Raw genomic sequence first — 16080 nt, forward strand, 5'->3', positions numbered from 1 at the left:
TCTCACATTAGCTCGCCTTCGAACGGATGTTCTTAGGCTACCCAGAGGATACTTGGTCAAAGACCGGAAGTAGTGAGCTGCTTCAGCCATAAAAATAATAAATAAATCCTTAGAGTTGTATTTTAATGTACATTCTTTAAGTTTAAACATTTTATAAAATTATGGTTGTTGCGCGCTAACAACCGCGAAAGATGGGATTTTTTTTTATTAAAAACAAAACAAAAATTGTTTTCAAAAACGCGTGCTCTGTATATTCTTAAATTAGAATTAAAAACAAGAATATTAAGATATTTCCCGTCAAAATCGGTCTATGTTTTCAGAAAAGCCGCTCTGCTGAACATTTACCCTTCAATTGTTTGGAACTTAGAAGTGAGCTTTTCGAATGACAGCGAATGCGTCCATAATAATGGGGAAATCAAACTTCTTGCTTAATTCTGCCTCCAGGAATAGTGAAGTAGTCCTGAAATTCTGCCTAGGCACGATTCCGATTACTTTGGCGGAGAGATAAAAAACGAATTTCCGTATAAATGGGGTATGTGCGGATAGGGGAGCTACTCCAGAGGAGGAATATGCGGAAATAATGTTGCTAGCATTTATGTTTTTTAAAATATTCCTGATTAAAAATTCAAAAGTTTGCACTAATAACATATGAGGGGGATTCTCTTGCTCTTGCAAGATTGCAGATTGCAAAAATCCTATACCGAAATATACAAGGGCACGAGAGCATATGAAGGTCTGATTCGGTCAATTTATTGTAAATGACTTTTGTGCATGGGTATTGTGAATTGGCGCACCTTCTGCATTCATTCTTAACAAAATAAACTGTAACAAATCCTTATAATTTAAGTAGAAATTATAAAACCTATTTAATTTATATATATTTAAGTAAAATGACAGCTACCACAGGGTTGCAATTATTTTTTAACGTGTCATTGCACGACAATAAACCTGAGTTTTGGTCTGACATATTTTACAGCCATTGCAAATAATTTTCTGCGTGTGTTTGTTGTTGTGCCGTTGCATTAGGTGGAAAATTATGAAATTCGTGCACCGCGCAAGGGTTTTGCAAGAGCAAGAGAATCCCCCTTATATATTGAACTTTTAATATATGGCGACCCCCTCCAAATTTAAAAGTCCGATCTTGTTCAATGTCAACGATTCTAACGGCAGAGCTCGTTATGGCTGATGTTGTACAAGTTGAGGTCGGTGCGTGCTCTGACTCCGGCAACAAAAGCAAAGCGCAAGATAAGATAACCCAAACACCTCAAAAAGTGGCTATACCGACCGGAATGGATCGGTACATTACCATCAACCGTAAACTTAGTCCGCAAAACCCAGAAAACGCTAAGCAAAAAATCAACAACTTTCATATAGTTCCGCTGTCGAAGGGAAACATTCGAGAAACCAAAGTGCAAATACATATACTCCGAACAGAACTTTCGTACATTGTCCAAATACCTGAATGAGAAAAAGATTAAATTTTACACTTATCAACTTAAAAGTGCGAGAGGCCTGCAAGTTGTTATTAAAGGTATTGAGCCAAGTGTTGAACCCATGGAAATCCACGAAGCACTTAAAGATCACGGCTTTAACCCCAAAAATGTTGCAAATATTTTTAATAAAAACAAAACTCCACAGCCTATATTCAAAGTTGAGCTAGAACCAGAAAACAAACAACTTGGAAAAAATTGTGTTCACCCCATTTACAAACTTCAATATTTGCTACATCGTAGGATCACTGTGGAGGAACCGCATAAAAGAAACGGCCCTGTACAATGCACCAATTGTCAAGAGTATGGTCACACCAGGGGGCCTATTCTGTAACTCGATTCGAAAATCAATTTACTCGAATTCGGATTTTTTTTATTCTGTAACTCGATTTTCGGATTTTCAAGCCAATTTTCGAATAGAATATTCGTTAGCTTTTGAGTTGTAGAATGCAAAAACGAATATTGTACGTATTTTTTCTGGCACAGGGTGGTACAACTTTCGCATAATGATAAAGTAGATCCGAATTTCGAATAGAATACATTTTCGAATCGAGTTACAGAATAGGCCCCCAGGTCTTACGGCACACTTCGCGCAGTGTGTGTAGCTTGTGGAGAGTTGCATGATTCTGCCATTTGCATGTCAAACAAAAAAAGACCCAAACGCCAAAAAGTGTGGAAACTGCGGTGGAAACCACACAGCAAACTACAGAGGATGTCCAGTCTACAAGGAGCTAAAAAATCGGATCAACCAATGTGCAGTCTCCGAACGCAATAATAACGTACCAAACGTTGTATCCTCCAATATGAATCCGCTGATAGCTCCATCAAAAACCGTCAAGGGCGTATCGTTTGCAAACGTCCTAAAATCAGGCCTAGGAAAACCCACAACCACAATAACAGCGAGTCTTATTGAGCCGCAAGGACAGCAGCCCCACGTTCAATCCGGTAGTCAATGGAATATCGAAGCAATGATAGCGTCAATGCAACATAGCATGATGAACTTCATAACATTCATGCAGAACACAATGCAAGAACTTATGCGAAATCAAAACACACTGCTGCATCTGCTTGCTAACCAAAGTTCAAAATAATGAGCTCGCTTAAAATAGTTTTATGGAATGCAAATGGTATACCTCGCCATAAGCTAGAGCTGGCAAAATTTCTCAACGACAAGGAAATTAATATAATGCTCCTTGCAGAAACTCACCTAACTAATAAATACTGCTTTAATGTACCGGGAAATATCTTCTATTGTACAAATCATCCAGATGGAAAGGCGCATGGTGGAACTGGTATCTTAATCAGGAGTCGCATTGGACACCATTGTTTAACTGGAACTGCTGAGGATTATCTGCAAGCAACATCAATATGCGTGCAGACAAAGCAAGGTGACATTACATTGTCCGCCGTTTATTGTCCTCCACGTTTCACGATTATAGAAACGCAATTTATAGATTTCTTCAGCTCGCTGGGAGAGTAATTTCTGCGAAACACCCTCACTGGTTTTCCCGGTTATGTAATCCTAAAGGCAAGCAATTATATAACGCGCTTATATGTAAAAGAAACAAACTGGACTACGTGTCTCCTGGAAAGCCTACATATTGGCCGGCAGACCCGAAAAGCTGCAAGATTTAATAGACTTCGCAGTAACTAGGAAAATTCCTCACAGCCTTATTACTGCAGAAACAAGAGCAGATCTCTCATCAGACCACTCACCAGTTCTATTCACTTTGCGGCATCAGTCACATTATAAAGAGTTACCCTATATGCTCACGTCAAAAGCTACAAACTGGTTAAAGTATAAAAAATACATCAGCACACACATAGAACTTGAACCAAATTTAGATACACCGGTAGATATTGAAAACACCGTCGCAACATTCGAATCAACCATTATAACAGCCGCCAAAATTTCAACTCCTCAAAAAGGTTATATGGAAAACAAAAAGCATAGCTTAACTAATAGGGAAATTGAAATACTAGTATTACAAATACGACGCCTGCGAAGAGAGTGGCAGGTTCATAGATCACCAGCCTCACAAAAACTTTTGAAAGCACTGACGAGAGCCCTCAGAAGCGAGGAACAGCGTGCGCAATACCAGTATATTCAAAAGCTGACACCGACTAGTACAAAGTACCCGTTGTGGAAAGCACATCAAACTCTAAGTGCGCCAATAGAGTGTGAAATGCCAATACATAACAATAATGGCAAATGGATTCGGAGAGATGCAGAAAAGTCAGCAACCTTCGCTGCTCATCTAAAATATGTCTTCCAGCCAAACCCAGAAACTAATGACTTTACACTTCCAACCGTACCCTATTTGATGGAATATGAGCCAGTGAAATTCGTACCTGAAGAGATATCAAAAATAATTATGGAAAAATTGAAACCAAGAAAAGCTCCTGGGCACGACTTAATTACTCCAAAAATGATTATTGAGCTACCAAATTGTGCTATAATCTGTATCTGTATGTTTTTCAATGCAATCACAAAACAAGCTCACTTTCCTCAACAATGGAAAAAGTCAACTATAGTGATGATACCTAAGCCTGGAAAGGACAAAACGCAGCCGTCCTCCCATAGGCCCATCAGCTTGTTATCCTGCATGTCGAAATTATTTGAAAGACTTCTTATGCTCCGCATTAAGCCACATCTTCAAACCCACAACATAATACCATCTCACCAATTTGGCTTCAGGGAAAAGCATGGAACGATCGAGCAAGTACATAGGATCCCATCTGAAATTCTAACAGCTTTTGAAAAACAATATTCCACTCTACAATATTTCTTGATGTCGCGCAGGCTTTTGATCGAGTATGGTTAGATGGTCTGATGTACAAAATAAAAACGCTACTCCCGCAAAACACCCACGAACTGTTTAAGTCCTATCTTTATGATCGAAATTTTGTAGTTCGATGCAGAGTTCGTAAAACCATCAAAATACGCTCTTGCTCTGATGAGTAATATTTCTGCAAGAGAACATCATTTCAAATACTCAGGAGCGCAAGCTTAACTAACATTCTCATCACAAAAAACTCCTCACGTATTTGGCTCACTCATATATTAGCATGAGCGAGCATTTTTAAAAGATAACTATTTGCCTAACGCATCATCTTTATTTTTATCGCTCTGAGTGTTCAAGTGATGCGAAAAATAAAACTCATCTTTATACTCTCGCAACAAAGTTGCTAAGGAGAGTATTATAGTTTTGTTTACATAACCCCTACTAAGTTTGTTGAACATATCTCGGAAACTACGATAGCTATGTCAACCAAACTCTATAGAGTCGTTTTCTTCAGGCATTCCCATATACAGTTCAAAAATGGAAGAAATCGGATAATACCCACGCCCACCTCCCATACAAAGGTTATGTTGAAAATCACTAAAAGTGCGTTAACCCACTAATAAAAAACGTCAGAAACACTAAATTTTACGAAAGAAATGGCAGAAGGAAGCTGCACCCAGGACTTTTTTTTAAATTGAAAATGGGCGTGGCGGCGCCCACTTATGGGCCAAAAACCATATCTCAGGAACTACTTGACCGATTTTAATGAAATTCGGTATATAATATTTTCTTAACACCCTGATGACATGTACGAAATATGGGTGAAATCGGTTCATAACCACGCCTTCTTCCAATATAACGCTATTTTGAATTCCATCTGATGCCTTTTCTGTATAATATATAGTACATTAGGAACCAATGATGATAGCGGAATAAAGCTTTAGACAAATACGGTATTAGAAAAATATGTAAATGACTGATAATGAAATCTCGATTATCACTTTATCGTGCGAGAGTATAAAATGTTCGGTGACACCCGAACTTAGCCCTTCCTTTCTTGTTTTTACTTGTCATTAGTATTGTCTCTTATTTAAAGAAAAAAAGCAACAGCATATACATATGTATTTACAAATAAAGAATAGACACTCAAATTATTATTTAGTTATTTTCCGTATTTGTACATATGTACATATGTACGTGCATAAGTAAGTACTTATTTATTAAAACAAACAAAACATGTATATATTTCAATAGAAAATATTCAATAAATAAATAAATAATTCAATAAATAAAGTTGATAATTTTTTGATGACAAAATACCTTAAGAAAAATTCATATTATTAAAAAGTTCTTCATTTAACCTTATCAAAAGCAAATTATTGATATTTTGTGCGTTGAGCCTGGAACGATGCTTAGTTAAAATTAACGAAAGAGCACTAAAGGCACGTTCCACTGAAGTCTGACTACATGGAACAGATAGAACTACTTCGGCTAATTTGGCTAAAGCTGGCTCATGGCTTCGCAAACCTTTCCAGTAATCCAGTATGTTTGTTTGGAAAGGCATCCGAGTTTCGTGTGCTAGTCCTTCAAGTTTTTGACGAATTGTTTGAACATTGCTTGTTGACTGAGGAGATTGCTGCGTCCAAGAAGTAACTTTTTGTTCAAGTAATTGAAAAGTATCATTTGAAGACAGAGAAGGTTCGAATTCAACTTGGCTGTCCACTGCATCATTGCATATTGGATTTCCCTCCAAAGAACTTAACATTGTGCTTGTAGAAATAATATGTGACTAGAGAATATAAACCAACAAAAAATGATAATCATATTTTATCGATCAGTAATGTCATGCATAATTGTTAGTAAATAATAAAGTAAGGATATTATAGATTGAAATGTACTTACTACCGCCTGTTTTCTTTGCATTTCATTAAAGAACAGTGAATCCATATAATTAAATCTTCGATCCATATATAAAGCGGAAACGAATGCATTGTTTTCAAGAAGCTTTTCCTTCCGCAACTGCATTGATCCTAATAAAATACTAGCGAAGATATTGTTCGGCATAGTTTCCAATTTCGTTTCGCAAAGCAGCCAATCCCTGTAGAAATCACCCATTATATAATCTTCAGTTTGCAAACTTCTTGTACATTCAGCAATGGGCTTAAACGCAGCAACAAAATTTTGTACGAAATCCCAATTTATTTGACAGTTAACTTCGTGAATATTTACAAATTCTTCCAAGTTCAACAGAGAATTTAACATATCGAACGTAGAATTCCATCTAGTTAAATTGTCTAATGTAGGCATTCGGATACCTTCACCAAAATTTTCATTACGAATCTTTTTTCGAAGAAAACGTGCCGCCTCTCTACACTTTGTTAATTCTGTTGAAACAGTTTTATATACATCATGTGCAGCTAGTTGGAGCGTATGTACAGCACATCTTACCACCGACAATACCGAATTCAATCTAGTGTGAATTTGTTCATATTCATCATCATCCGTGGTTTCACTTTCTTGAAGTAACTCTGAAGTTTTCACAACGTTCGCTCCATTATCGGTAGTAGAAGAATATATTTGTGCCGCGTTTATACCAAATTTATGGAAACTTTTTAAGATTTCTTCCTTTAGAAACAGTGCAGTGTGTCTTTTTTTCAATTCCACCATCCCAATAGTAAAAACTTTTATTTGAAAATTATCAATAACTTGAACGTTTATTCCCAATATACTTTTTTCCATTCGTGAAGCAATGTCCAACTTTATGCAAATCATTTTGTTTCGTAGTAAATCAGATAGTTTGATTTTCATTTGTTCAGCACACGTGCCAAGTCTTTCAATTATATTCCTTGAGTTTACTGTTATATTAAATTCGTGTTCATAAGGCTCTATTATTTTTTTAAAATACTGTTCATCATCAAAAAGCCTAAATGGTATTGCTTTAACAGTAATCAGCCCCACACAGCACTTAAAACAATTACTTTGATTCAATTTTATTTTTACTTTTCTTAATGTTTCCGATGACTCAATTTGTACAAAATTATATTTGTGAACTAAAGTGTAATGTCTTTTTATGTTGTGCAAAACTTGACCTTTAAATTGTTTTTTGCATAAAAGGCACATCGATTGATTTGTTTCACTGTCGTATGATACGTACTTTGTTTTGTCAATTTTTGAAAACCTTCCCATTTTTAACTTATAAAATTTTAAGCTAACAAAACTGCAATGCGTCTTAATCCAAAATGACAATTGAAAAAATGCCAAGTATGGAAAAACCGATGACAAAAAAAAAACAATCATTGTATAGAGAAATTCTCTTAGAGAACACTATTTTTGCATCGTCTTCCTGATTAATTACCTACTCACAATACAACTTAAATTAACGGTTAATCATGCATGTACCCAAAACTGTTAATATTTCCACCAACAACAATTAAACTTTAACATAAATTTATAAATATACATACTCTCTAAGAGAATAAGAAATTGCTCAAGTGCACTCTCTGCTGCATAACTGACTTTATCAGCGATACAAAATACTGAGTGATAAAACCTGAGATGAGAAAAAGAAACTTAGCGCTCTTGTGAGGAGTATTATTTTGAGGAGCACGTACGTATGCGGAAAATATTAGAGCGAAAAGATAAGATAAGTATTAAAGAGAAATATTCTAGAAGAGCACTCTTTCCTTTGAACTCACAATTGAGGAAATCAAAATTTATTGCTCCTCAATTGTGTTGTAGTGAGGAGGAAGATAAAAATTTTACTCCTCAGTGATGAGTATTTGCGAACTCTGGTTCGATGTAACACCACTACATCTGTAGCCCAAACGATTGAATCTGGTGTACCACAAGGCGGTGTTTTTGGCCCAATGTGAAATGTTTTATATACTTCGGATATCCCGGTAAACGACCGCTCGACAATGTCTACTTTTGCCGATGACACTTCAATAATCAGCCGCTCCAAGTGCCCAATTCACGCAAATGCGCTCCTAGGAAATCATATTGAAGCTGTGGCCAACTGGCTCGCAAACTGGAGGATAAAGGTTAACGAGCAAAAATGTAAGCACGTTACATTTACCCTCAACAAGAGGAGCTGTTCGCCTTTGACACTGAACAACGTACAAATACCCCAAAGCAATCATGTTACTTACCTAGGGGTCCATCTGGATAGGCGACTCACTTGGCGAAACCACATAGAGGCTAAAAGGACTTACCTTAAGTTAAAGGCAAGTTCTTTGCACTGGCTTATTATTTCTCGCTCAGCCCTGAGTCTGGAGTATAAAGTCATAATACACAACACAGTTTTAAAACCAATCTGGACCTATGGATGTGAGCTGAGGGGCATCGCGAGTAGCAGCAACATCGAAATTCTTCATCGTGCGCAATCAAAAATTCTTCGTACAATCACCGGAGCACTGTGGTTTATCCGAAATGAGAACATCCAACGCGACTTAAGAATTCCAGACGTACGAACTGAAATAGAGCACGGAAGCGCGAAATATGCATTGAAACTATCGGTTCACCCAAACCAACTAGCAAGATCGTTATTGCGTATGAACAGGAGCTCAAGAATACGTAGAAACGACTTAGCAGCCCAGATGTAATATATTTTAGGCCTATCTGAATATCTTGAGATGTGCCCCCTTACTTAAGCGAACGTGCTAAAACAGAAAAAAAAGGTTTTCCCATAAATCATTCACTTCAAGTACAAGATAAGTTGATTGGAATTTGGGAAAAACTTGGTATGGAAATAATGCTGAAAAAAAGTGTATGTAATAAATTGAATAAATAGCTTGACAAGTATCAAGAACAAATCAAGAGAAGAAACAACACCCAACAATTTACAGAGTATGTAAAATCTCTGGAAACAATTTTTTACATTGGAGCATGTAAATGCGATTTGAAGGTAGCTCCATGTGCATGCGGCTGGGTTCCCGAACGCCTCAAAGAGTTCATGCACAATCAATATAATCAGAGAAGACTAACAATGAATGCATTTATGATGGAAACTGAAGAGAAAGGAGCAACGTCTATGTCATCAATGCCAACATACCAAGATCCCGATGATTCAACATACGCACCGCCACCGGTTCAAGAAGATATGGATAGAAGCACAAGTTCACAATACACAGAGAGATACAATTGTTTTAACTTTGCCTGACAGATTTGGTGTACCTGACAGAGTAGCATCAGCATTGGGAACCGCTCTTTTGCAAGATTTTAAAATTAAAGATAAGCATGGGAAACCTCTCATCATGGATAAATCGAAAGTTCGCAGAGAAAAAGAGAAATGCAGACAAGAAGTGCTTCGCAAACGGTTAGATGATACCAATTTGTTAGCGTTTTCATTCGATGGCAGAAAAGATGATACTTTAATGATAGATAAAATTGTTGAGAAGTATCATACTAGGATGGTAAAAGAACCTCATCTTGTTATTTTAAGAGAACCCAATTCTGAATTGATTGGTTACGTAAGACTGGAACATGAAATCGCTGAATACAAAACAACCAAATTAAATGTTTTTTCAACGATAAAAATATATCACTAGATACATTAATTGGAATATGCACTGACGGTGAGCCAACAAACACTGGCCCACACGGTGGAATTATACGACGATTCGAATTGCTGTTAAAAAGATCATTGCATTGGCCTTCTACACTTCAACGAACTTCCGTTTCGGCATTTGTTTGAAGCTTTGGATAAATCAACCAGCACTGGACCAAGATCGGCAACCGGAAAACTGAGCCGTCAAATCGAAACATGTGAAACTCTTCCGGTAAATTATTGCTATCACTCATTTATTATAATTGTCAACCAATTTTAATTATTTTATTAATATATATTTTTAGGTGGTGGACGGCTTCCAGAAAATTGAGTTGCAAAATATGTCCCCTGCTCCAGAAAAAAAAAGAATTTTCCACCGATTCGAAGTATTTATACGACATGGCCCATGCATTTTCTAGCGGCGTGGTTCCGGTGGATCTGGCGAACATCAAACCAGGGAAAATTGTACATTCTCGGTGGCTCACCAAGGCCGCTAGATTGTTGCGATTATATGTGACAACGGAAAATCCAGATGCAAATTTAAGAATTCTGGTTGAATTTATAATTAAATGTTATGTGCCAATGTACTTCAATATCAAGTATTACAGCTCTGTCGTGTACGGCAGTGCATTATTGTTCAAGTTCATTGGTTGGTCACGATTTCTAGAACCTCGTTTACGCAAAATTGTCAATCAAGTAATTAAAGATAATTCATATTATGCGCATTCGGAAAATATCTTGTTATCAATGTTGTTTGATGATAGGAAAGAAAAGCGCGACTGTGCCATCAAGAAAATTCTACGCTATCGAACCGATGTTGACGAGCCAATGGAACTTAGAGTTTATAAAAAACCAGATATAAACTTTAATTGCACAAGTTATACGGAAATGATCAATTTGAATGATATAAATATCGTATTTGAACCACCATTCACGCGAAGCATTCCATACGATACATTGAAAGAATATTTAAATCAAGATGATCCACCGTTTAATGATCCAAAAACTCCATCACACATACAAGGAACGGAACGACATGTTCAATTGCTAGCTAGCGTTTCCAAACGGGTTATACCGGAAAATTTAGAGACTGTTTGGCGACGACATTAGAGAGCCGTGTGAAATTGCCCAGACTTGAAAGTAAAAAAGACTTCAAACAATAATTTTTTTTAGTTTCTTTTCTATAACTCACTTAAATTAATTTTTTCATTTACATATGTTCTGACTAAATAAATTTCTTAAGAGAAAAGATAGATATTATTATAAATAAATAAATAAAAATAAAGAAAAAAAATAGCCATTTAGCTGATTTTTTCATGTAAAGGCCAAAAATGGTGATTTTTTGAAATGATTGTATGGGGAACCCCCCAGGGAAGTTCCAGGGGGGTGCCACTGGCACGGGTGGATCGGCCGTCCAAAGTTAGTGGGGGTCGGTCATACATTTGGACTCGATTGGAGCGCTCTAAATGGGTCAAAGTGGGATTTTTCAAAATTTGCCCCTACCCAAAAGTTCGACCCAAATTGGGGGACATCAAAATTTGTTTTAGAGGTATGGTTCCTTCGGAAAAGTTTCTTATTTTGATCCCTAGAATACGATTTTCATAGAGCAATGGGCGATTTTTAAATCGACCCGCCCTAATGTATATATGGCGAAACTACTTAAAACCTTTTTTATGATTTTATGGTAAATTAAAACAACTGACTGTTGATCTTTCAATACTTAATAAGATGAGTTAAGCCTGTTAATAAAAATGAATTATCTCGAATATTTAGAGTGTTTTTTTACGTATTGAAAATAAAAAAAAACATTATTTGAAAAAATTTAATACTTTATTACTATTACTATTGTCACTCGAAGTAGGAACCTCAAAAAAAAAATGCACGTGTGGCCCAGGTGATTTGGGCTCTTGATGTTATCTGAAATCAAATATTCTTGATTTTTCTTAATCTATAGACATGTCATTCTGGTCGGAACTACTGAAGTTAAATTTCAAGGGTAAATAACAAAATGGCAGAGTTTAAAAAAAGCACTTTTATTTTAGCAAAGAAAGGGTTGTTAAATAAAAAGTTAGGGGTGAAAAAAATGCTCGTTAGTACCGACGAGAACTATAAGTGTGTAGAATAGCCTGTTAAAAAAAGCAATCGGTTCAGTAGAAAAAAAGTTAGGACCCGGGCAGACCAGAAAAACAATGTTTAAAGAAAAAACGCGTTCAAAGTTCAACAACTCCGAGAGAGAGGACTACGAGGCGCTCTAGGAAACTCGTTATAACTCCCGAAATATTTCGAATTTCTGTCTGAAATTTTCACAATATATTCTCAAGACATTGCACTTTCAAATTAAGCAAAAAAAAATTTCGATTTTTTTAACCCAAGTTACCAGACCACCACCTTAATAAAGGTTTTTAATCATTGGTAATTGAAAATGAATTCTACTATGCATCACATTGTAAAATATATTTAAATTTCGCATTTTCTTGATTTTCATTGTTTAATATTTTTTATTAGCGACGGCAACAAATCTCTCCGTTCACATATATTTTTGGTATAATTTCAATCTGGCCGTTCCAGCCATGTAGACTGCAAAACGTCAAAACCTACCAGATCCAGTTAACTGTCAAAGTTTGGTAGGTGAGCGGTACACACATTTCCTGTGACAGGAGAGTTGGGCATCTCTTTTTCTCTGGTGATGCTTTTCTGAACTTTCAGTTTCGGCACTGATGCCCGCCCGGTTTGCTTTTTCGAACGGGTTGAACGATCTCAAAGCGATACTAATATTTGGGAAAAGTCTTTTAAACATTGATGGTATTCAATAAGGTGTATGAAGTAAGGCGACAATTCCACACGAAGGCTTTATATATTTCTAATTTCAGCGTCGATGGTGGCGTTGATCTCTTAAAGAACCTAGTTTATTTCTTTGATTTACTGAAGGATTCTAACCCGTACGGAGGTCATCCCTAAATATTTTAAAACTGCATCAACATGCCGACGAGTTTCTGCCGTAAGATTAAGTTTTTAAATCCGGTTAGATTTTTCGCAAATAGCTTGACGACATCAATTCTGGTAAACCATCTTGTATTTGGAAGATAGTGAACTGAATTGGGTATTTAGATTTCAGAATTACCCAACGTTGTGTGGTGTCACAGAAAATATTGAAACAGTTTTGAACGACAGTTATTATTCGAGTACATTTAGCCGAGTCGACCCAGCCAAATTCAGCGTGTGGGCAACACAGGGCGAAAGAACTGTATACTTTCGTTTTGCACTCTTTCATATTGATTTTCATATTACTAGCATTACCGTAGTTCTAGCCACGGCATTCTTGCAAAGGAATGAGGCAATTTTCCAATTAAAGGGGCATTGCCGGTTTTTTCGTGACAATTTACAAAAGAGACAAAATGTTCCTCTATGTAGTAGTAGACTTTTTTCTCAGCATCAAGGAGCGTGGAAATAGGTAGCCTCAAATTAACCGAAGAAGCAGAAAGCACTTGATTCTGGCCTTTTGAAAACATACAAAAGCTCATAATGCAAGTAAACTCTTACTTTTATTTTTTTCGTGGATTAATACTTTAGCTTATAATTCAAATTTTACAATTCACCACAGCTTTTTATGTCCATGGCTGTATATATATATATGTATATTTCGCATTTTAGTTCAAGGATAAGTTCCAAATGATAAACAAAACTTTCTCCCCAGCTGGGGTTGTGCCACTCAAAAATGTAATTTCAATGAAAGGAACACGAAAGCCTCGGATATTGACCTCCACACACGTTGACGACCACAGCAAAAGCACGATTCCAGTATACTACACGTACATTCTCTCCAAGGTGCTCACAACGACTCGGTTCACTATCTCGTTGCAGTCAAGGTATGCACCCGCCTCATTGCAGCGAAGGGCGTATTTCGGACGTTACAGCGAAAGCTGGACGTCGAAAAGCTGCATTCACAACATACAGACAAAGATTACTACGCAGAAATACTTGGTATGGTGATAATGCTGCGCTGCCACTTTAGGGAAAAATGCTACACGAGGGCTGCAAAAGAACGGTATCGCGAGAAAAGGAAGAGACGTATTTTCAACAAAAAGAAGAGAGAGATGACCCGAATTTTATCAGAAGTAAAGGCGGCAAGCAAATAGTTTCAAGTCCAGGGCCAGCTTCTGTGAAGACAGGATTTGAAACCTGATAACAAACACACAGAGTGCCCTCGAAATTTGGAGGTAACACTACTCGAACCTGGGCCAATGGCTTACCACTATTTAAAGCCGTCGCACATAGGAGCATTTTCCTTCAAAAACCGGACAAAAGTGAGAATTACAAACTACAAATAACAATGACTATTAATTATTTGTTTTATAAACTACAAGGTTTCTACTTAAAGTATGAGCTTAAACATTTTCCCCATCTTCCCCCACCCTTAAAAAATGCGCGTTGAATTAGGGTACTGCTTTATTTATTTATTTTTTTAATTAAATACTGAACTCCTGCAAAATTATTTTAGACGGATGGTATATAGATGGTATAACGGGGCTCTATCGGAGCCGGTGTGAAAATTGGACAATGGGCATGGTACCGCCCACTTTTTGGTGAAATCCCCTATCTCGGTACCCGACAGACCGATCTCGACTAAATTAAGTATGTACCTTTTGTACCAATATTTCCCTGTGACCCCATACACATAATATAAAGATTTGCGAACTTTTAGGTGACAACTCAATGAAAATTGCAGAACATGTTTATTCATAACAGTGTATTTTTGCGCCTAAAATAAATACAATCGGGCGAAAACTCGACCCTTCCCCCATATAACTATTACCAAGATTTTCGAACATCCACTTGATCTTGCTCCATATGATTGGTGATTGTACATAAGGTACCTAAATAAAACCCAGAGAACACTTTTTGAGTATGTGCCATACTAGTAATATGTGCGATGAGCAAAAATAGATAAAATCTGGTCGATACTACTCCCTACTCAAATATATTCAATATAAAATGTTCGGTTGCACCCGAAATTAGCCCTTCTTTACTCGTTTTATTTTAATATATTGTATTATTATATTCAATCATGTATTTTTATTAATTTTCAATCATAAAATCACTTTAAATAATTTTGTCCGGTTTTTGAGACATGATGAATACATGCCCAATGATTGAAATATGAGTGTAATCCATAAACGTATCACTCGTAATCTGGCATGATGACATACAGTACTTGTCCAATAAATTACGAACGAAAACAAAAATTTAATATTTTTAATATAATTTAATAATATTGAATATGATTTAATACAAAAATATGATAATTTAAGTTTAATGTATATAGCATATAATAAATGATTGTTTTTTTTTAAATACGCCAAATATTTATGTTTTTATTAATTATTAAAGTTAGAACTCCGGATAATTTTTTTGTTCGTGCGTAATTTATTGGATAGGTACTGTATGTGAACGAGTATATAAACGTATCCGTTAGTTCGAAATGTCATTCCAATGAAAACTGCCAATCGTTAAAGACAAGTTTACGAAAATTTGAGTAGATTTCTTTAAATTTAATATATTTTTTTATAATTTTTAGTAATAAAAAAATCAAGAAACCAATGAATGGAATACTTCATTAAAAATAATAAAACAAAATTATTTATGATATGTAATCAAAATTTTTGTATTTCAGTTTACATTTAAAAAACATTGTTTACAAGTTTAAAGACATATATTTTCAAATTAACCGTGCGATTCTGTACTGTACTACAGTCACAAGTCTCTAAATTTGGGATTTTAAGTTAGAAACAATTTTTGCGACTTTCTGTACACACAGTCACAAAATCTATTACATTTCATTATTAAGAGATGTAAATGATGATCTCTATTCAGTATTTTCAAAATGGCAAACAAGAGATCTTTATAGTTTTGTGACCTGCTAACCATGAGGTCTCAAATTTGATACAATATCTTAGGACTAACGCTAGAGGCTGATGAGGGAACTGTGGGACGGCATTTCAAACTCCTTGCGTACAGCTGCAACCGAAAACATTGGTTTTCGAAAAATGCAACGACGAGGAGTGCCGTGTCGCAGCGGAGAGAAAACAGACTGCCTACTTCGCAACGTTACGATCGACCACAAAACGTGCGGGGTGGGATAGATATCGAGAGTTGAAGAGGGAAGCGAGACGCATTTGCAGACAGAAAAAGAAAGAGGCCGAAATGCGTGAATATGAAGAGCTTGATAAGCTGGCCGACAGGGGTAATGCTCGAAAATTCT

At 36.2% G+C, this 16080-nt stretch overlaps 1 protein-coding gene across 1 annotated transcript; it reads right to left on the minus strand.

Annotated features, from left to right (window-relative positions):
- Positions 1-5584: 5584 nt before the first annotated feature.
- On the minus strand, positions 5585-8108 carry LOC126765919 (uncharacterized). The gene is made up of 2 exons (XM_050483619.1): positions 6179-8108; positions 5585-6065 (listed from the first exon to the last, which is right to left on the minus strand). Exons 1-2 carry the CDS (start codon positions 7571-7573, stop codon positions 5598-5600), a joined length of 1863 nt encoding a protein of 620 aa, XP_050339576.1. The 5' UTR covers positions 7574-8108; the 3' UTR covers positions 5585-5597.
- Positions 8109-16080: the final 7972 nt, after the last annotated feature.

The sequence above is a fragment of the Bactrocera neohumeralis genome, unplaced genomic scaffold (genome assembly GCF_024586455.1).
Source record: "Bactrocera neohumeralis isolate Rockhampton unplaced genomic scaffold, APGP_CSIRO_Bneo_wtdbg2-racon-allhic-juicebox.fasta_v2 cluster11, whole genome shotgun sequence".
Taxonomy (NCBI): Eukaryota; Metazoa; Arthropoda; class Insecta; order Diptera; family Tephritidae; genus Bactrocera; species Bactrocera neohumeralis.

Coding starts and splice junctions, on each gene's coding strand:
- LOC126765919 (XM_050483619.1), bottom strand. CDS start 7,573: ATGATTGTTTTTTTTTTGTCATCGGTTTTTCCATACTTGGCATTTTTT. Junction 6,066..6,178: donor TGCAAAGAAAACAGGCGGTA/GTAAGTACATTT, acceptor TATATTCTCTAG/TCACATATTATTTCTACAAG.